Source organism: Hibiscus syriacus, unplaced genomic scaffold (genome assembly GCF_006381635.1).
Source record: "Hibiscus syriacus cultivar Baekdansim isolate YM2019G1 unplaced genomic scaffold, ASM638163v2 tig00116970_pilon, whole genome shotgun sequence".
Lineage (NCBI taxonomy): Eukaryota > Viridiplantae > Streptophyta > Magnoliopsida > Malvales > Malvaceae > Hibiscus > Hibiscus syriacus.
The window spans coordinates 1,641,481-1,664,525 of NW_024063494.1; the positions used below are offsets into that span (position 1 = coordinate 1,641,481).

At 32.2% G+C, this 23,045-nt stretch overlaps 2 protein-coding genes across 4 annotated transcripts; both read right to left on the bottom strand.

Moving 5' to 3' along the window:
* Window positions 1–498: 498 nt before the first annotated feature.
* LOC120191543 lies at window positions 499–3,232 on the bottom strand. 2 transcript variants are annotated; one of them, XM_039194486.1, is made up of 4 exons: window positions 3,020–3,232; window positions 2,793–2,927; window positions 1,689–1,937; window positions 499–1,212 (listed from the first exon to the last, which is right to left on the bottom strand). In XM_039194486.1, the coding sequence occupies exons 1-4, from the start codon at window positions 3,089–3,091 to the stop codon at window positions 943–945; spliced, it is 726 nt and encodes a 241-aa protein (XP_039050417.1). In that variant the 5' UTR covers window positions 3,092–3,232; the 3' UTR covers window positions 499–942. The 2 variants fall into 2 exon arrangements, with proteins under 2 accessions (XP_039050417.1, XP_039050416.1); XM_039194485.1 differs by having other exon boundaries at window positions 499–1,227.
* Window positions 3,233–5,185: 1,953 nt separating this feature from the next.
* LOC120191555 (CASP-like protein 1D1) lies at window positions 5,186–22,076 on the bottom strand. Of its 2 annotated transcripts, none has more exons than XM_039194497.1 (3): window positions 21,789–22,076; window positions 20,948–21,065; window positions 5,186–5,468 (listed from the first exon to the last, which is right to left on the bottom strand). In XM_039194497.1, the coding sequence occupies exons 1-3, from the start codon at window positions 22,037–22,039 to the stop codon at window positions 5,247–5,249; spliced, it is 591 nt and encodes a 196-aa protein (XP_039050428.1). In that variant the 5' UTR covers window positions 22,040–22,076; the 3' UTR covers window positions 5,186–5,246. The 2 variants fall into 2 exon arrangements, with proteins under 2 accessions (XP_039050428.1, XP_039050427.1); XM_039194496.1 differs by lacking the exon at window positions 5,186–5,468 and adding an exon at window positions 20,425–20,748 and having other exon boundaries at window positions 21,789–22,072.
* Window positions 22,077–23,045: the final 969 nt, after the last annotated feature.

Here is a 23,045-nt window from a genome sequence, read left to right on the forward strand (position 1 = left end):
AAGATATTATTGTAATTATCTCTAAATATATAAGGTAAAATTATATTTTTTGGGCCAAGTCAGGTAGAGTATTTTCCATCCTAAACTCAAACCTGACCCAAACATAACCTCTAAAAAAACCCGACCCGAACCCAAAACCAAAACCAATTTTTTAGAACCCAACCTAATCAGATCGGGTCAGAACCCATCGGTTTGGATCTGTGCCCATCCCTATCCATGAAAATTTTGTTCTAAATCAATATTTTACCAGGTCAACAATAGTTAAGAGCAGATATTAGAAATCTGCATTCCAATGTTCACATAAACCAAATTCCACAAATAAAACCATTGAAGTTCCCCATTGACTTATGTGTGTGTGTATATTTATATAAACAAAGGAAAAACATCTGGCTGAGAGGCAGAAGCATATCGACAATGGGAAAACGTTGTTGCGTGGAAGAATCAGACGATGGCCTTAATCTCACCGGATTTCTCATTGTTCTGATCATCGCGATTTTGTTGATGGCCCTCTGCAACCCTCGGCCACGATCAACTGTTTATGCTGTTTACCGATACCGATGAATGCTTCGATCCAGAAAAATGGAGATAAATAGATCATTTGTAAGAATCTATACAAGCTATTCGTTTAATTTTCTGGAGAAATTTTCTGTTTGGATTCAATCTACTGTTTGTGCATGTGTTTAATCTATCTGGTAATTTTCAGCTTTGCTTGAATATCACAAATTCTAGAAAATTTTATTGAAGTATTCGTAGAGAGATGACCCTCTAAAGATACTAGAAAATCATAGAAAACTTACAAATACTAAAGAAACCTGCGTCAACGGCATATCTGTATCGGATACTTATGCTTGAACTCGAGTCCCGTAAGATAGAATTATAACGTTATGAAATGAACACTATATGTACATCACCTGAAAAACGTCTGGCTGCCTACAATCACAGTCACGGTGAGCTTTGGCTAGCCTGGAGATTGCTCGTGGAATTAACAACGGATATCTGAACTGTTGTCAAAAGCTCATGAGTAGTTTCTGGTTCGAGGACCGCCAGAACCTCCTCGTCTTTTTCCACCGCAAGATCTTCAAGAGAGACACAACGGAAAGAATCATTTCGGATGCGGAAGCCATAGAACCATCTCCCAGGCTTCCACCATTGGACAAAAACTTGACGGTCGGCTATCTTACTGTTCCGAAGTGCTTCCACGATATGAACAGCCTGTAAACTCAGGTGCTAAAATCAGAAGTGAGTAAAATGGATACGAGTGTACTAAATTTTCTGAGTTATTCTATATATACACGTTCCCAGCAGCAGAAGCATAATAAGCAAGGCCGAACACATTGATTGCAAAACACATCAAAAAATATGGAGTTAAAATCTATACAGAAGATCACTACCTAAGAAATAGCAGATCGGTTCAGCTGTTCGATTCATACCAACTTACATTCAATCATTTAATCTCGTGTTATCGTCATCGAATAAAAGAAGTTTCTGATCCACTAGTTATTGACGAATTGAATTCTTCAAAGCTCATTAGAACCAGTCTTCAATATACTTAAACCAAAGATTCTGATAAACTATCACTTAATACTTAAACCAAATATTTCACTAGAACACAATGTTCTCGGTTTTAACAGTTAAAGGATACGGCAAAAACACTATCTCAAAGAAACAAAATAAACGGGAAAAGTTACCGGCACTTGAAGGATGTTAAGGCAGTAATTTAGTCCGATTAAGTTAAGCAGAACATTCAGCCTTGGTCTCAAGAGCAGCATTTGAACATCTTTGAATCCAAAATGCATTGTTTTCAGGCATTCAATCGCTTGCAGATAGTCGAGAATCTCAAGTGACTCGGATTGTGAGCAATGTTCCACCACGTTAACAACAGATGCAGCCTGAGCCTTCTTCTCTTCGTGCTGCTTTACATAGAATCCCCGCCAATCCTATCATCAAATTTTCACAAATTTCAAACCAATACTAAGGAATTGAGTTACCTATTAATCAACAGCACTAACATGTTCAGTATGAGGGAAAAAAAACTTTCTTTCCCTCAACAATTTAGGATTGTAAACCGATCCTAAACTTTAAAACATTTTAATCAAATCCTCAACGTATCAATATTTTATCAATAAGGTCCTTCAATCAGCCTAGTCACCACCTTGGACATTATATGCTACCTCGTATCTAACATAGATCATACTTCAAGTATATGATCAAAACTTAAACATGTATCAATTGGATGGACAAATTGATGTCATGCGTGTTAAATATATTTTATGTCAGATCCGAGCTTGCATTTAATGCCAAGCTAATGGTTAGACTGACAAAAGACCTAATTGATACAATAGAAGTACTTTGAAGACTCAATTAGATGATTTGAAGTTACGTATACCACTTCAAAGCAACGAAACAAAAGCAATTAAGCATAATTAATCGACATACGAGAAACCAAAGAAAATTGGCTATAACCAACAATTCCAAGATCAATACGCCAGATATTTCACTCGGATTTATATTTGATGCATAGATTTCTATACACTATCGTTGAACCAAACAATTACGTATCACTAAATCTATTCTAATAACACGAGTGATCATCTTGTTCACTGATAGTACATAAAATAATATATCGTCAGTCCATATCGGTATTTCACTCATAAACAATTACATATCACTAAATCAGTTCTAATAACACGAGTGATCATCTTGCTCACTGATAGTGCATAAAGTTATATACAGTCATTCGATATCGATATTTCATTCGTAAAAAATTAAACCAACCAAACAAAAAGTAGAACCTTGAAGTTAGGGTCTTTCACAGTTTCATACAAAAGACTCCATCTTTCTTTGACAAGTGATTCCCATAAACAATCCGACCCGCATATCTCTCGCCAAACCCGAGAGCAGCAACTCAAGGAGGAAAGATCCGGCACCTAAAAATCCGAATAACCGACAATAAAACAATATCCAGAAAGAAAGAACAGAAAACAAAAGAGAACAGTGAAATGAGAGGAAGCAAGCAAACCTCAAGCGAATAAGCGATTTTGAGAGCTATATCGTTTGGGAGCGAACCGTATGAGTAATCTGATTGATTCATGGTTTCTATTTTTTGCTAATTACTGGGTTTTGGGGATTTGTTTTGGATTTTTAAAGTGGAAATTTGGGGGTTTGTCTGAAAATTTTGGAGATGGGAAGCTTGTATTGATGTTCGTTTATTGCAACGTGGGGAGTTTGGCGTCTGTTTTGGGATGGCTTGTGAGCTTACTTGAGATTTAAAGTCAGAAACTGCGTCGATTTAGCTGCTTGACCTTTCCCTCGACCCAATGGGCTTTTTCGGGACAGAATTAAGGATGATCAAAATATCCAAACCCGACAAATCTTGGCCCGATCGACCTTACAGGAACGATTTTTTGAAATTTTGGGGTTCGGGATAAGATAGGATGGGATGGAGTCGAATTTAAGTGAAAAATCTATGATTTTACCAATTTGATATAAAATATATAGTATATTTAATATTTTTATTTTTATAGTGTTAGAATATATTATTTAATTATTAAAAATATAGTAAATTATTATAAAATATAATAAATGATTATAAATATATCATTATAAAATATATTATTTTAATTATTTAAAATATTGATATATTTAGGTAGGACGGATTGAGAAAGAAAAAAAAACTAAAATTTATCGAAGTAGAACAGAGTCAAATATTAATAAAATATTTTCGGATAGGAGTTAAGTGGCCAAAATATCGGCCCGTCTCGCCCCATGCCCATCTCTGCCCACTAATAATCATGGGGATAGCAACGAACAAACTAAATATCTATTTTGGTACCTAGACTTGGTTTTAAAGTTTAATTTTTGCACTTGAAGAATTAAAAAGTTCAATTTGATACCTAAAATATATTTTTAGTCCAATTAGATAGTTTAATTTGACTTTCTAGTCCAAATTGATTCAAAGTAATCATTTATTATAGGTATTGATATGTACTAAATAGTTAATTCCGATTTGTATTAAACACCAAGTTCAAGTATCTAACTAGACATAAAAACTTAAATGACAAATTAAATCTTAAAATTAAATTTTAGACAAAATAATATTTAATTATGGGATTGAAATTTATAACTAAGTTTAATATCAAAAAGTACATTTACCCATCAAAATATGACAAATATATCCCAAATTTAAGCAGTGACAATATAATTGAAATATATATTTAGTTGGACCCCAATTTTAATTTATTTTGCTTTTATTCTTTTTTTTTTCTTCTATTGCTAATTAAAATTTGTCCTTTTATGTTGGTATTCTAACTGTCTCTTAATTTTTTTTATATAAATTTAGTGTAAATACATGATAGTATATGTTCAAAGATTCTTTTTAAAAATGAATGTTCACACTCCTACATATGATGTGCTCGAAATCGAGGCCTCCAATGATAACAGCAAATTCCTTAACTACTAAGGTCGTTTGGTTCGTGTTTATACCTACATATCTTTGACAATGAATGCTCATACTCTTATATATCATTTGTCTTTGACTTTAAACGTAAAAGGAAAGACTAAAACTCTATATGAAGCTGATTAAAGTACTCAATTTGAGCTCAATTTGTATTTTTATTAACTTTATTCATCTCAACGTCGTAAATAGAGATGATCATTTTATTCAGATTCGACGGGTTTTAATCTTATTCGGTTAAATTGAATTAATTTTTTTTATAAAAAAGTTGGATTCAAATGAAAATTTTAAAATATTAAATTTGGAATAGGTCGAATTTAGATTTAGGTTATACGTTGTTGTATAACTCATCAAATCATCTTTTTTGATCTCATCTTGTTGTATATTTCATGTCAATAAAATTGACTTGAAATTTCTAGTCCATCTTGAATTCTAACAAATTTTATGTAAGAATTTGTAAACTTTATTAGAACTAATGAAAATTAATAATTTGACCAGAGGCTCATATTCAAGATTTGTACATATTCATCGATCATTTGTTCAATAAGTATAAATTAAGGGTAATAATTTAAATAAAATAGCTGGAAATTTTTTAAACTAAAAGAAATCATACTATAAACAAAAAGAAAAAGAAAAATTACCAAAAAAAACATAAATTAAGACATTCATTTACCATCAAAACATTTCCTAAGTAGTTCCCAAAGATGAACACACACACACAGTGAACCGACATTATCAAACGTTGTTACTAAAATCCAGACACAAGATTGTAAGAACGGTATGTCTAACAATATCAACGGATCTTTTTGTAAAGTGTGAAGATGGTGATCATGCTGAGCAACACCAGATAGATGGCGGCGAACAACGAGAAAACAACCGCACTCCCGATGCGCCGACAAAACGTGTCGAAAGTGTTGCAGATTTTGTTCCACCGGACGTGGTTGTTACCTCTTAATCCGATGTAAGCGACACCTCCAGCTGCACCGGTGGCCGAGGCAACAATCCCCACAAACATCTGCGTCATGTGATCAGAATTGGAAACAAACCTGTTAGGGTATCGACTCTATTTTTCTTTAATCGAAGTGGTTCAAATCTAGAATTTTAATAACTCAAAATGTTCTGAATTCGTAATGTTTGATTAAAAAAATACAAACCTCATATATAAATTTAAAATAATTCAACTCGAATAAATCAAAAATTTTAAATTGAGCTTACCGCATCCAATAATGCAAAGAGGAGAAAGATGGTTTTGATCTTGCGGGAGACCAAAATCGATGCCAGAGTCGTAATAATGCTGTATAATCCCGTTACCGATAATGCTGCTACAAAGTATCTGCACAAATCATATATTATTTATTAAATAATTTTAATAGAAATTAAATACACTCGTATCAAACACAAAAAATAAACTTCAAATGAATTTATAAATAATCAAGCGACTTTAATGATTAATAAATTTGTTGTTATCTTTTAAAGTTTTAAATTTAAGCATTGCGTATGTAGATATATGAACGTTTATTGTCAAAAGGTTTAGTGCATTTGAATATATATTATCTTGCATTCACCCTAATTTTTTTTCATAAAAGCCTTTCTATTGATAAACACAAACCAAGTGACCTTAATAGTTAATAGATAATTGTTATCCCTTAAAATCAAAGGCGGAACAGAATGAAAACTAGTAGGGCTACCTCTAAAATTGAAAAAATTATAATTTAAACACTTAAAGTTTTCAAAAAAATTTAATTTATCTCCAATTTTTTTAAAAAAATTCAGATTAAACTTTAAACTTTTTGAATATTCTTAATTAAATTCCTCCAGTAATTTCTAAAAATCCTCATTAAGCCTCTCAAATTTTTAAAAATTTTAGCTCAACATCAATTTCTTTTTTTTTACAAAAAATTAAACTAAACTTTTCAAAATAAAATTTTAATTTTAATTTAAATCTCTAAACTTTTTAAAATTTTAAGTTAGTCCTTCCAAACTTTATCACCAAATTCCCACTACTTAAAGTCCCGGGTTAAAACACCAGATATGAAAGACTCCAAATTTTTTAAATAAAAAAATTAAATCAAAATTAAGTTATTAAATATAACTCATCAATCCGATCAATTTTAATTTTTTTTACTTAACTTATTCGATCGAATGTTGACTCGTATATAAATTAGACTTACATGAAGGCAGGAGAATGGTTGAACTTGGCTGAAACAGGCACCCTAATATTAGGCGGCAAGCCCGGCACCGGAATCATCTCGGATTGCTTGCTAGAACCATCACCACCACAGCATGTACGGATGCAGCAAACAACAACACCCTAAGAACAACATCCAGAGCAGAATACTTGGCGGCGGCGGCCGCTTCGGATGCCGGTGTGGAGGCGGTGGTATGTTTATCGGTGGATTCCATTGCTCAACTTCCGAGAGAAATGGCAAATGGAGGGAGGGGATACGAAAACAGCTGAAGATATGATATTTATATATGAAATTTGAAGAAAAGAAAAGGGTTGGAATTGCCTGTGGTGAATTTTCCTTCGTTTTGTCACTGCAAATGTTTTGTGGATGATTAATTTATTCAGCATTCTTTTGTCACTCTATTTGTATGCATTTCCTAACTTTAATAACTTTTAGTTTTTATTTTAATTATATCATTAGATCATTAAAATTCAAAATATGTGTTGAACTATATTTTGATATAACAATTTGTGGCAAAATGTTTTTGGACTTGAATTAAATTTATTCATAGTTTTCAAAAATAATTCGAAGTCTATTTAAGTTGGAATTGAGCACAAATTTTTTTTATGAATAGTACCATACTGAATGAACAATACTGATACTGTATGAATAATACCGATACTGTGTGAACAATAATGAACAGTATCAATGCTCAAAAACATCGAATGCAAAATTAGTACCGATACTGCTATAGTAGTATCGATACTGCTAAAGTAATATCAAGTCAAACGGTCAAAAAGTCAAATATTACAAAGGTAGTATCGATACTCATTGAAGGAGTACCGATACTACTTGTTCTGGGAAGTTTTATTTTACAGAAAATGAATACCCAACGGCTCCAAAACATCCCCAACGGCTAGATACGACTTCAAACTCATTTCAAGCTATAAAACAAGCTGAGAACACTTGAAGAATATAGAGAACAACTATCCAGGCAATCAAACACAAGAGAAGAGTTTTTCAATCTTATTTCATCTTTCTCTTGTAAATATTTTGTTCTAGTGAGCTTAATTCTTGTAAACACCTACATTAAAGAGGTTTTCTTGTTTACACTTCCTTTCATTGTAATGAGGTTTTTGGTTCTAGTAAGCTGCTAAAAGCTAGGGAAAATGTTCTAGTTTAGCCCGTTAAAAACTAGGGAGTTGTAAAGGTTATCTCTTTGTCTTGTAAAAAGAAAGAACAAATTAGTGAATTTGTTGGAAAATCCTTGGTGAGAAGCTAAGGTAGTGGATGTAGATTTGGTTGAGAAGTCGAACCACTATAAATCGCTATGCAATTTTCCTATCTTTTAATCTCCTTACTCCTTAAACACAATAACCGACTCGACCCCTCTTGGTGAACCCTTTCGGTTATCGATTCGAACTTCTGCAAATCCCAACAATTGGCATCAGAGCTTGACTCGTTAGAAGGTTTAACATCCTTGAGACGATCCTCAAAGAATCTCTACCGATTCCCGACGCAACCAACAAAGAAATGGTTTCAACCTTCGGTGCCTATTACATTGATGATTCACATATTGTAGATTCACAACCGGTCAACAAGCCACCCTTCTTCAATGGAGCAAATTATGCCTATTGGAAGAATAAGATGAAGTTTTTTATTTAAGCCTACGATCTAGGAGCTTAGAACTCAATCATGAAGGGTTACTCAACTCCTATCGGTGAGTACGATTATTGGAGTAATAAAGAAAAGAAAAAGTTTCAGCTTAATGCTAAGGCTATGCACATTCTCTTTTGTGCTTTAGGCCCAGAAGAATATGGAATAATCTCATCTTGTTCCAATGCCAAAGAGATTTGTGATAAGCTCCAAGTCACTCATGAAGGAACCGACGAAGTGATGGAAACAAAGATAAGTCTTCTCAACCATAGCTACGAGAATTTCAATATGAAACCCGATGAAGACATCAAAGATATGGCAGATAGATCTTTCGTGATTGTCAACGGTCTCAAGGGATTTGGAAAGTAATCCCTAATGAGAAACTTGTAAGGAAGATGATTTACTCTCTTCCAAAGCCTTGGCAATCGAAGAAGACGACCATTATCGAAGCTAGAGACCTAAAGTCTCTCACTCTCGATGAGCTAATTGGTTTTCTTCTCACTCATGTGTTGATGGTGAAGGAAGAAGATAAAAAGAAGAAAAACAAGAAGAAGAATGAGGTAGGCATTGCCTTCAAATCTACCAATAAAAGCTATCAAGATTCAAGTGATGAGGTGGATGAAGATGATGATGAACAAGAAGATGAGATGGTCAAGCTCTTCAAAGAGTTAAAAATATTTATGACTTCCAAGGAAGTGAAGCATGAATCAACCAAAAATAAGAGTCCCCCGGTGTGCTTCAATTGTCAAAGAACGGGGCATGTCAAGTATGATTGTCCCTTCTAAGAAAGAAGTGACCATCTCATAAGAAGACATTTGTTGCAGCTTGGAGTGATGAATATGACTCCAATGATGATGATGAAGTTTTCAACCTATGCCTCATGGCCAACGAAGAAGAATTCAAGGTATCTTCTAACTCAAATGAATTAAATTAATGTTCTTTTGATGAGTTACAAGATGCTTATAATGTGTTGTATTTGGGATTTGAAACCATGAGTTCCAAATATAAGAAATTAATTTCAAAACTTAAAAATGAAAATAATTTGGTTTTGAAAGCAAAAGTTGATTTCGAAAATCAAAATGAAAATTTGCAAAATAATTTAGAGCTTTCAAAAGTCAAAATCAATGTTTTAGAAAAGGAAAATTTTGATTTAAAAGTTAAGCTTGAAAGCTTAACAAAAGAAAAAGAATTAATTTCTAAAAATAACACATTATGTTTAAAAATGACAAAATGCTCACATTCCTATTTTCATGGTAATTTGGAACATACTTGTCCTATAAAGAAAAGAAAATTTTAAAATTAGACAAGTATGGGTTCCCAAGAGAACAAGGGGCATTGAAACTAACGTCCAAGGATCCAAAGCAATTTGGATACCAAAATCGAAATAAATGTCTCTTGTAGGTGTGTGGGAGCAATGATAATGAAAGTGAATATATTCAAATGCTCTAGCCACACATGAAAAAGGAATAGGTAACCACTAAGCTTAATGCTTTTGATTTTGGTTATTTGGTTGCTCATTTGGATTTATGCATGCATGAGTTTTGATATTAAATGATTATGTTTTTGTTTTTCATCTCATGTATGTTAAAAAGATGTTATGATGAACATTTTAATGTTTTAATGATTTTTCATAATTTTTAGTTCATCATAAGGAATTTTGGTCAAAATTGGTTTTAAATGCAAATGATATCTCTCTAACAATTTATATCAATTTTTCAAATGTTTTAATTTTATAAATTTTAATTTTTGACCTAAATTTGAATGTTTATGCATGTGGTTTAAATGAAAATGACATCTCTCTAACAATTTATATCAAAATTTTCAAATGCATAACATTTTTAGAAAACTTTGTGCATATGCACTTAATTTCAATAATTGGTATTGCATAAAGTATTTTAGACTTGGATATATTTCATGTGCTACTAATATTTTTGTTATGCTTTGTTGAAATTTAATTTTGTTTTAAGTGTCAAGATTTTAAAGCAAAATTTTGTTTGGAATGCACTTTTTGAAGGGGAGCTTTGATTTTTCAAGTGATTTTTTAAATGTCAAATTTACCACTTACTCTTCAATGTTATTTTAGAACTTTATAGATTGAATTATTTTTTATATAACAAAAAGGGGGAGAAGTATGGTTTGAAAATTCAATTTCTTAATGAAAAATGGGAGCTGAACATTTTCATATATTTTCCAACAATTGGTAATAATTGGTATCTTTTTCATTAAACATTTTATTAAGGGGGAGTTTTGCCAAAAATAATTTTTTAAATATTTTGTTATATCAAAAAGGGGAGATTGTTAAACTATATTTTGATATTACAATTTATGGAAAAATATTTTTGGACTTGAATTGAATTTATTCAAAGTCCATTTAAGTTGGAATAAAGCACAAATTTTTTTATGAATAGTATTGTATTGTATGAACAGTACCGATACTATATGAATAGTACCAATACTGTGTGAACAGTAATGAACAGTATCGATGCTAAAAAAACAACGAATGCAAAATGAGTACCAATACTGCTATAGTAGTATCGATATTGCTACAGTAATATCAAGCCCAACGGTCAAAAATTCAAATATTACAAAGGTAGTACTGATACTCATTAAAGGAGTATCGATACTACTTGTTATGGGCAGTTTTATTTTGCAGAAAATAAATCCCCAACGGCTAGATACGACTTCAAACTCATTTCAAGCTATAAAACAAGCTGAGGACACTTGAAGAATATAGAGAACAATTATCCACGCAATCAAACAAAAGAGAATGGTTTTTCAATCTTATTTCATCTTTCTCTTATAAATATTTTGTTATTGTGAGCTTAATTCTTGTAAACGCATACCTTAGAGAGGTTTTCTTGTTTACATTTCCTTTCATTGTAAAGAGGTTTTTGGTTCTAGTTAAACCTGCTAAAAGCTAGGGAAAATGTTCTAGTTTAGCCCGTGAAAAACTAGGGAGTTGTAAAGGTTACTATTAATCCTTGAAAAAGAAAGAACAAATTAGTTAATTTGTTGGAAAATCCTTGGTGAGGAGCTAAGGTAGTAGATGTAGACTTGGTTGAGAAGTCGAACCACTATAAATCACTGTGCAAATTTCCTATCTTTTAATCTCCTTGCTCCCAAAACACAAGAACCGACTCGACCCCTCTTGGCAAACCTTTTCGGTTATCGATTCGAGCTTCCGCAAATCCCAACAATATGGAACGAATTTTAATGACCTCAGTGGTAAAAGAATTATTGTTATTTCTTAAAGGTCTATGATTCAAGCAATCAATATCAAACTGTGTACTTACCCCAGATTGATAAAAAAATCAAACTGTGAAATTACATTTGATAAAATGATATGATGTTGATTTAGCTATTGATGCCTAAAACGACGCATGGTTTTAAGCACTGAACGATAAGATAATTTAAGAGATTTGGAATATTTGCTAGAAAATTTGAAAGGTGAAAAACACTATTTCAAGAAGACGAACAACATACATAAAAACTAGCATCATCGGATGGTTATTGGAGAAGATTAAATTATTTGCACATTGAACATTTAATGGATTTTCAACAATTTTGAGTGGGCTTCGTGGAAAATTAATCTTATCAGAAGGAAAAATAGTCAAATGTGAATGTTTTGATACTGATCTTGCTCTGAAAGACGACGTATGACGGGCAACAATTGAATGTTAACAACAACCGAAAAATTTCAAAAAAACTAAACTTTTTAAAGTTTAATGTCAAATTTCATACACCCTAAAGTACAATGTCGATAACTTTATTTTAGACATAGATAGTCATCCCAAAATTGAAGAAATTAAAAATTCAGTAATATAAACAATAAGTCATCTAAAGACTAAGTTCAATAATATTTGGTGTAGTTTACTATAACTTTTTTTATAGAAGTCTATAATTTTAATAAAAATAGAAAATATTCAAATTACAATAAATTTTACAACAACGGTAAACTAAACATCTAATAAAAACATTTTCCTAAACACAAGAAAACTAGTCACTTAAGATCACACAAAGACTATACAAAGAAAAAGTTTAAAATCCTAACCAAATAGATTCAAACAAGAGATAAATACGAATAATTACCCTGCATCGACAAACGGACCAAAAAAGAGAATAAATCTATTGAAAGACCACCAATATACCACAAATCATAATCAAACGATGTAAAAATACTATCCATGAACTCAAATCGTATATCCAAATTCGATCTGAGGGTCCAAAGCAGGAAGATAATCATGATAACAAATAAGTGATATTAATTGTTCGTGGTGATGTCAAATTTAATCATGAAAAAAATAAAAGAAAAACAACAGTCAAACAAACGAAAATGTATCATAGAGACAAAGAAAAAAACGTCATAAATGCATAATTATTAAGAATAAAAAACAAGAAAAAACAAAAATACACTATAATAAAACAAAGGAAAAATAATGAACACCGACAGTCAACAACCAGTACAAGATTGATGTCGCTGTCGATTACAAAGATAAAAAAGAAAATAAACTAATGACCATTACTGTAATTTTTATTTTAAATTCAATTATAAAAGTAATTTTTAATTAACAAAATTTATTAAAGATGATTTTTAAATGACACATTATTATTCATAAAAATAAATTATTATAATTATTAATTTATAAATTAATATTTTAAGATTTCCCCATCAAGTGGGAAGATTGTTTCCATACGTTCAAAAGATGAAAAGGAAATAAAACCCAGAATTTTGTGAATATTATATTTGTCAAATTTCTCTGCCAAACTGTCTGCTGCAGATCATCAAGCCTTTGACTTTGAAAAGGAAAACAAAATAGATATTATTTTGTACAAACAATACATTCTTTGTTAGTTAAGGGATATTTCCATAGACTCTCTATACAACATAATATCGCCTTAATTTTAAAAAAAAAACTCGAATAATAAAATATGTGTTATTTTGTATGAACAGTCATCGGGAACGTGATCCTCACATTTCCATAGATTTCCTATACAAAGTAATATTGTCTTAGCTTATAAATAAAATACATATATTAAAAAATCATTTGAATATAAAAGATATTATTTTGTTCGAACAATTATTGGAAACACACTCCTTGTCAGTTAAGGCGCGTTTCTATAAATTATTCGCACAAAATAATATTTAATATATATTTTCTGAAAAGGAAAATACTAATATGCATATGTTGATCGAACTCATACATGTTTAATAGCTTCCTAATAGCATGTAACAAATAAGAAAATATTAAAATGCAACACAACCTAAATCGATTGGATTTTTCTAAAATGTGACAAAAAAAATAGAAACTTTAAAGACCAAACTGCAAAATCAGCAAAGCATAGGGTCACCATTGTGAATATTGTACAAGTTACGCACCAGAATCGTAAATATGCCAACATTATTATTCATAACTAAAATAATAAAAAATATTAAAACTTGAGGACAAAACTGTAAACCAAGCAAAAGTAATGGCCATAAACAGAACATCATGCAAACTAGGTACTGGAATTGTAATTTAACCATCATCAATATCTAGGATTAAAATAAAAATTATTAAAATATAAGGATTAAATCAAATATATACCCAAAACACGTGAAAATAAGGCAGTGACTAAAATAAAACAAAGCAAAACTTAAAATCCAATTTAAAATACGTGAACCTTATTTCAATGACAAAATCGAGATTTTATGAAATCAGGGGGACCCGGGGAAAGGTTTACCCATGCGCTGAAACGCATAAACCCCCTCTCTAAAATGGCATCGCATCAAGCAAGGTATAAATACCCAAAATTCAGCCTAAATGGCCCAAACCTCCTCATTCGGCTTAAATGGCCCAAACCTCCTCATTCTCCCTTTGTTCTCTCTCTCTAAAAAATGGAGAGAGAAAATTCTCTCCAGTTTCTCTACTTTCCGTCGTCGGAGGGAAGCGGTGGTCTCTGACCACCGCTTTTCGGAGCACTATACCGCCGTCCACGGCGGCTGTAGTTCAGAAAACACCCCAAACAACCCCCTTTCTAACCTAAACCTAAAACCAAGCACCCCTAACCCTAAAACTTCCCCACCATCTTAGATCAAAATGAAAACGAAGGGTTTACCTTCGAAAAGTGAGAGGTTTTCAGTGACGTTCAGGTTCTCGTGAGCGACAGGGCGTGGTAAGCCTCTCTCATCTTCTCATTCTTTTTTGTTCGGTATTTTAAAGGTTTTTTTGTTCTTTTCTTTGTTTTTTTCCTTTTTTACTTCAAAGATTTTTTGATAAAATGTGTCCCCCTTTTTTTTGGTTGTGTCCTCCATGTTGATATAAGGGATCTCCTTATTTGACTTTAAGTTGGTTGCATGTTTTGGGATTGATTTTCCCCTTTGTTCTCATTTGATTTTTTTCTTCTTTTGGCTTCAGATGGTTTGTCCAAGGAGAGAGGCTCGGTGGTGATGGCAGCAACACAAGGGGTAAATATTTTTTTACCTCGAGACTATCTTCATACGTCCCGAGGCAGGCGGTGAAGAATCCGGTGGTGGTAATCCTTGGGCAGAGAAGAAACACAAGGTGTGTTCATCTCAAGTGGGAGCACGTGGCGACGGTGGCTTGGTGCGTGGTGGCTACTGATTAAGTCAAAACCCTAATGGTCTTTTGATCTGAATCGTTAGATAAATGGCAGATTTAACAGCCAAGGGGAATGATGACTGGGCAATAAGATGAAGGCCAGGGTTTCTTCAAACCCTAGCAACTTGGGCTGGCGTTGGGCTTGATGGGTTGGCCCGTTTGATGCTTTATAATTGGGCATGTTCTTTTTTGGGCCTTTAGGTCTTGGGTGTAATGTGATTGGGTTGTAATTTTAGGCTCGGTTAGGCATGTTGTAATTCGGGGTCCAATTTTGGGTTTGTTGAAATGTTCTACAAAAATAATAATAAAAAATAGTTAATAATAATAATAATAACGGGTCCTGGCGAAAATGGGTGTCGACATCTGCCCCTCTTTTCTCATTCTTGTGTTAATAATGATAGGGAAAAGACAAAGAGACAATGACTTTTCGTCCATTCGACTTCATGCTTTGATGGGAAATGAGCTCCACTCTTATTTCAGGGGAGATCAGCCTTGATCTGTTTCTTTTTTGGGTAGTCAAATCAATTTTGAAAGACGAGTATGTTTCACTCTTCTTTCAGGGAGATAAGACTCGAGAAATCTTTGGAAGACGGGTCCTCTCCACTCTTCTTTCAGGGAGATAAGACGATATATTCCTCTTTTTTGGGTACTCAGGTCAATTTTGGAAAACGAGTCTGCTCCACTCTTCTTTCAAAGAGATAAGACTCGAAAAATCTTTTGAAGACGGGTCTGCTCCATTATTCTTTTAAGGAGATAAGACTCGAGAAATCTTTGGAAAATGGGTCTACTTCACTATCTTTCAGAGAGATAAAACTCGAGAAATCTTTGAAAAACAGGTCTGCTCCACTCTTCTTTCAGGGAGATATAACTCAAGAAATCAGAAAGATTGACTTCTCTTCACAAGGAAATCAATGATAACAAAAGTTGACTTTTCTTCATAAAGAAGTCAATGATTTGACTCTATTGGGGAGTCAGGGATAACAAAGATTGACTTCTTTTCACGAGAAAGTCAAGGATTGACTCTGCTGGGGAGTCAGGAATAACAAAGGTTGACTTCTCTTCATGAGGAAGCCAAGGATTGACTATAGGAAATAAGATTGAGTTTCTTAGAAAACATGTTCCCAAAATGCCACGATTGAAGTTCTAGGGAAACCATCTTAAGATAGACAAAAATTTCTCAAAACATATTTTGCAGACATCCTCATGAGGGATATCAAAATTTATTATGTATGTATGAAATGATGTATGGTGCAATGACACAAATTCATGTATCATGTATAAATGTTTTCTTGGTCTGTGGTGGGAACGGCTGCAAGAGCGATCTTCATTTTCTTCCTGATTAAGTTGTCTTTTGTTTGAACCAGTGTGCTCTCTAGCAATTCTTGAGTTGTGTCAATTTCTTCTTACCCCCAACAAATCTTTGCCTCTGATAAGATTTGCTTTCTTCGCCTGAACTTGTATAGAAATCCAATAGTGTTTTTATCTTTGAAAGAAGAATCTATCATCTTTGGAGACTGTGTATGTGTTGTTGCCCTATAGCGGGAAATCAAAGGTCATTGCTTGGAGCTGACCATCGAAACAATTGGTGGAGTATGAGACTGCCTAGGAGAGCCCTCGAACTTAGCCCTCTAAGTTTTGCATTGATTTTTAGAATCAAATTCATTGTTTCACCATTCTCATTCTTCACACCTTTATGTTTTATAAATGTTTGTTCAATTCAATGATATTGTATTACTGGATGATATGAGTCTTCAAAAATACCCCAACATTTATCATTTTCTTGCTCCAGCACTGATTCTAATCATGAACTTTGTGTCCGAGAGACATGTGTCAACTACCAAGACTTACTCCAAAGAGATTGTCTTGTTTGAAAATGTTCCTCTTCTTCTTTTTATTTCAAAAAAAAATGAAAAATATCAATTGAAAGAATTTTGAAAAAAGTTTAATCAAAAATTTGAAAAATATTTCCTCTTTCTAGCTTTCACAATTGAGACAAATCATAAGACAAGAGTTTAATGAATATCAAACAAATCAATTACTCTTTAATCTTTCAAAAAAATCATAGCCCATTGGCAAGTGTCAAAATTACTGACAAATTTAAGGTGTAGGTTGATTTTGAAAAAGGTAAGGTCTTCAGGTTGACCTTTTTATTACAACATATATGTTTCTTTGGGCGTCCACTGACTTGAAGAAGTGGTTATTATGCTCATCTTCTAGAGATACTTATTGGTTCCAAACTCTCAGGAACACCTTTGGGATGTGCGATACTTCATCAAGAGCTTTGTAAGACCGTCTCTTATGTCGTCGTTGCACAATTTAATATTCGAGTCACTCTTTCAAGTTTTCAATTCGAATCCTCCTTTGGCTTCAAGACGTTATTCAAAATTTTACATCTTAAACCCCCTTTATTATTTTTTCTATCATGCATTAAAGATTTTAGAAAATAATTTTTACAAATAAAAATTAATCCTGAGAAGCGGAATGAAATTTGAAGATAGTCTCTTTCACTTAGAAATCCATGTATGATTAAAATGGACTTTTCAGGGACGTACATAGGTTAGGGCTCACAGTTATGAAAGAAAGGGATAAATAGGCCCAAACAAGTGTTTAAGGGTAATTAAACCAATGATCAATTCGTTCTGATGCCTTCAATCTTGCCTTGCTTGCCTTGGATCTGCTTGCCACATGTCTTTTATTTTCTTTTGCTTTTTCTGGATCCCTCTAGACTGCCCATTTTTGGGTTTTCACCCTAGAGTTCATCTTCATTTTCTTATATCTTCAGTATTTCTCGCTTTTCTTGTTGAATATGAATCTTTGAAGCGATTACACTTTATCAACCTCGGCTTGAAGCTCAATGAGTCACTCATTTTGAAATATTTAATTTATTTTTTCTCATTTTTCTTTTTTCTTTTTCTCTCATTTTTCTTTCTTCTTCTTTTTATCTCTATATTTTTTTTTATGAATTTATTGAATGAGTATAGGACGTTAATTGCTTTGAGCAACTTCTTTTCCTCTTTGTTTCTTGTATTTGGAATTTATTTCGTTGTTCTCGACTGGATTTGATCTCTGAGCACTTTGCATTTGATCTACCTTGCGGTTCCTTGTTATTCCTCTTTATTTCATAGAGACTTGCCCCTGTAAAAAAACTGGATTGACGATCTTTACTCATGCGAGCAGATATCCTTACCTTGCCCCCAATGTGGAGGGTGATCCTTGGTTAGGGTTGAATATGAAGAAAAATAATCCAAGTCAAATGGGGATAACAAGGGATATATTTCTCTCATTTTTGTGAAGGGATAAATGAAACAATGTCGTTCATCATTTCATACACAAAAATCCTTGTAAAAAGGGATGAATATTCATGATTAACTTTTATTTACATGAAAACAATGTAATTAATGCATGATATAATTATTTAAATCATTCTCTTTATTTTTTCTTCTTCTTGCTTCGAGCATTCCCCAATTACTCGAGCTTCTCTTCAACAAGTTGATCCATGATGCCCCATATCGTCTCTTCTTGCAGGAAGATTCACAGACAAATGAAAGTTTTGCACTTTGAGGCCTTTTGGTTTCATTGGTATAAAAAAATGATGGTTTTGTACTTGAAAAGACATAAAATGTGACTTTGAAGTCATGTATATAGATAAAGGTAGTGTTATAAACATATCAACTATACTCGAGAAGGTAAGAGTATGAATTTGGTGTCTCGAAAAAGGTAAAAGTATGACTTTGGAATCTCAAATAAATGTAGTGTCAAAATTTGGTTTTGGTAATGACTAAGAATTATTTAAGGTACAAAAGATAGAGTAATTGTATTTTTGGCTTTAAACGGGATACGAAAGGTCTAATTTTACCACTTGCCTGATTTATTGCTCATGACCTTAAGAAGTTGCATAAGTTCAATCACCAAACATTTTTACTAAATATTCAGGTAAATAAATAAAGAAAGAAATAACAAAAACAAACTCAAACAAGACAATGCAAGTGAAACAGGGCTTCATGACGAATGAAATGATCTTTTCCTAATTAGGATGCCCCATTACTCATCAGACATGTGGATGGTCGATTGGATCTTTAGGGTTGTTACAATCTGATGCCCCACTTGCTCATTAAAAAAACCACGTCTCCGAATTGATCAGATTCTACAACTTGCTCTTCAACGCCCAACGGTCCTTAGTGGCATGCCCTAAACTTCATATCGATGCCCCATTAATTTCATGTACCGATTTGTATTAAACACCAAGTTCAAGTATCTAATTAGACATAAAAGCTTAAATGGCAAATTAAATCTTAAAATTAAATTTTAGAAAAAATAAAATTTAAATATCGAATTGAAATTTATAACTAAGTTTAATATCAAAAAGTATATTTACCCATCAAAATATGACAAATATATCCCAAATTTAAGCAGTGATAATATAATTGAAATATATATTTAGTTGGACCACAATTTTAATTTATTTTGCTTTTATTCTTTTTTTCTATTGCTAATTAAAGTTTGTCCTTTTTTGTTGGTATTCTAACTTTGTCTATTAACTTATTATATATATATATCTAGCGTGAATACAAGATAATATATGTTCAAAGATTCTCTTTAAAAATGAATGTTTATACTCTTATATACGATGTGCTCGAACTCGGGACCTCCAATGATAACAACAAATTCCTTAACTACTAAAGTCGTTTGGTTCGTATTTATACCCCTACATATCTTTTGACAATGAACGCTCATACTATCAATATCATTGTCTGTGAATACAAGATAATATGTTCAAAGATTCTCTTTAAAAATGAATGTTCATACTCTTATATACGATGTGCTCGAACTCGGGACCTCCAATGATAACAACAAATTCCTTAACTACTAAAGTCGTTTGGTTCGTATTTATACCCCTACATATCTTTTGACAATGAACGCTCATACTATCATATATCATTTGTCTCTGACTTTAAACGTAAAAGGAAAGACAAACTCTATATGAAGCTGATTAAAGTACAAAATTTGAGCTCAATTTGCATTTTTATTAACTTTATTCATCTCATCGTCGTAAATAGAGATGGTCATTTTATTCAGATTCAACGGGTTTCAATCTGATTTGGTTCAATTGAATTAAATTTTTATAAAAAAGGTTGGATTCAAACGAAAATTTTAAAATATTAAATTTGGAATAGGTAAAATTTAGATTTAGGTTATACGTTGTTGCATAACTCATCAAATCATCTTATTTGATCTTATCTTGTATATTTTATGTCAATAAAATTGCCTTGAAATTTCTAGTCCATCTTGAATTCTAACAAATTTTATGTAAGAATTTGTAAACTTTATTAGAACTAATGAAAATTAATAATTTGACCAGAGACTCATATTCAAGATTTGTACATATTCATCGACCATTTGTTCAATAAATATAAATTAAGGGTAACAGTTTAAATAAAATAGCTGGAAATTTTTTAAACTAAATGAAATCATACTATAAACAAAAAGAAAAAGAAAAATTACAAAAAAAACATAAATTAAGACATTCATTTACCAACAAAACATTTCCTAAGTAGTTCCAAAGATGAACACACACAGTGAAAACCGACATTATCAAACGTTGTTACTAAAACCCAGACACAAGATTGTAAGAACGGTATGTCTAATAATATCAACGGATCTTTTTGTAAAGTGTGAAGGTGGAGATCATGCTGAGCAACACCAGCAAGATGGCGGCAAACAACGAGAGTGCAACCGCGCTCCCGATGTGCCGACAGAACGAGTCGAAAGTATTGCAGATTTTGTTCCACCGGACGTGGTTGTTACCTCTTAATCCGATGTAAGCGACACCTCCAGCTGCACCGGTGGCCGAGGCAACAATCCCCACAAACACCTGCATCATGTGATCAGATTGGAAACAAACCTGCTAGGGTATCGACTCTATTTTTCTTTAATCGAAGTGGTTCAAATCTAAAATTTTAATAACTCAAAATGATCTGAATTCGCAATGTTTGATTAAAAAAATACGAACCTCATATATAAATTTAAAATAATTCAACTCAAATAAATCGAAAATTTTAAATTGAGCTTACCACATCCAATAATGCAAGGAGGAGAAAGATGGTTTTGGTCTTGCGGGGGACCAAAATCGATGCCAGAGTTGTAATAATGCTGTATAATCCCGTTACCGATAATGCTGCTACAAAGTATCTGCACAAATCAGATATTATTTATTAAATAATTTTAATAGAAATTAAATATACTCGTATCAAACACAAAAAATAAACTTTAAATGAATTTATATTATTTAACTTTTCGTGTATGAACCAAGCGACTTTAATGATTAAGAAATTTGTTGTTAACTTTTAAAGTTTCAGATTTGAGCATTGTGTATGTAAAAATATAAACGTCTATTATCAAAGATTTAGTGCATTTAAACATATATTATCTTACATTCACCCTAGTTTTTTTTTTTTAAATTCTATTGATAAATACAAATCAATACCTTAGTGATTAAGAGATTATTGTTATCGCTTAAAGTCAAGGCGGAACACAATGAGAGTGGGGGCTACAACCTCTAAAATTTGAAAATTTATAATTTATACACTTAAAGTTTCAAAAAAAATTAATTTATATGCCACAAAATTTTTAAAAATTCAGATTAAACTTTAAACTTTTCTAATGTTCTTAATTAAGTTCCTCCATAATTTCTAAAAATTCTCGTTAAGCCTCTTAATTTTTCAAAAAATTTAGCTTCACACAAATTTTTTTACAAAAAAATGTAAACTAAACTTTTCAAAAAAAAATTCAAAATTTCAATTTAAATGGATTAGAACACTACATATGAAAGACTCGAAATTTTTTTAAATAAAAAAATTAAATCAAAATTTAAGTTATTAAATAACACTCATCAATCTTATAAATTAGACTTACATGAAGGCAGGAGAATGGTTGAACTTGGCTGAAAAAGGCACCCTAATATTAGGCGGCAAGCCCGGCACCGGAACCATCTCGGATTGCTTGCTAGTAACCATTACCACCACAGCACTTACGGATGCAGCAAACAACAAAACCCTAAGCACAACATCCAGAGCAGAATACTTGGCGGCGGCCGCCGCTGGCCGCAGAGGCGCCGCTTCGGATGCCGGTGTGGAGGCGGTGGTATGTTTATCGGTGGATTCCATTGCTCAACTTCCGAGAAAAATGGCAAATGGAGGGAGGGGATACGAAAACAGCTGAAGATATGATATTTATAAATGAAATTTGAAGAAAAGAAAATGGTTGGAATTACCTGCACGCAAATCAAAATTGATTTATGATTTGGAGGGTTGAATATTTGAACAGCACGTTAGCTGTTTCGGTGGATTTTCCTTCGTTTTCTCACTGCAAATGCTTTGTGGATGATTAATTTATTCAACATTCTTTTGTCAATCTATTTGTCTGCATTCCCCTAACTTTAATAACTTTTAGTTTTCTCCCATTATGACATTAAATTTTAGTTTTGATTTTAATTATATCATTACATCATAAAATTCAAAATATGACACGAACTTTAATGACTTGGTAAAAGAATTATCATTATTTCTTAAAAATCTAGGATTCGAGCACTAGAAATGTCAGGATATAAACGTTCAATATCAAAGAGTTAAAAGTTATATTTGAACAGATATTACCGTGAACTTACTCTAAATTAATAAAAAAAATCAAAATGTGAAATTGCATTTGATAAAATGATATCATGTTGGTTTAGCTATTGATGCCTAAAACGATGCATGGTTTTAAGCACTGAACTATGAGATAATTTGAGAGATTTAGAATATTTGTTAGAAAATTTGAACGGTGAAAAACACTATTTCTAGAAGACGAATAACATACATCAAAATTAGCATCATCGGATGATCATTGGAGAAGATTAAATTATTAGCACATTGAACATTTAAATGATTTTCGTCAATTTTGAGTGGATTTCGTGAAAAATTAATCTTATAAGAAAGAAAAATAGTCAAATTTGAATGTTTTGATACCGATCTTGCTGTGAAAGACGACGGATGATGAGCAACAATTGAATGTTAACAGCAACCGAAAAAATTTCAAAAAACTAACTTTTTAAAGTTTAATGACAAATTTCATAAAGCTCAATGTCGATAACTTTGTTTTGGACATAGATAGTCATCCCAAAATTGAAGAAAT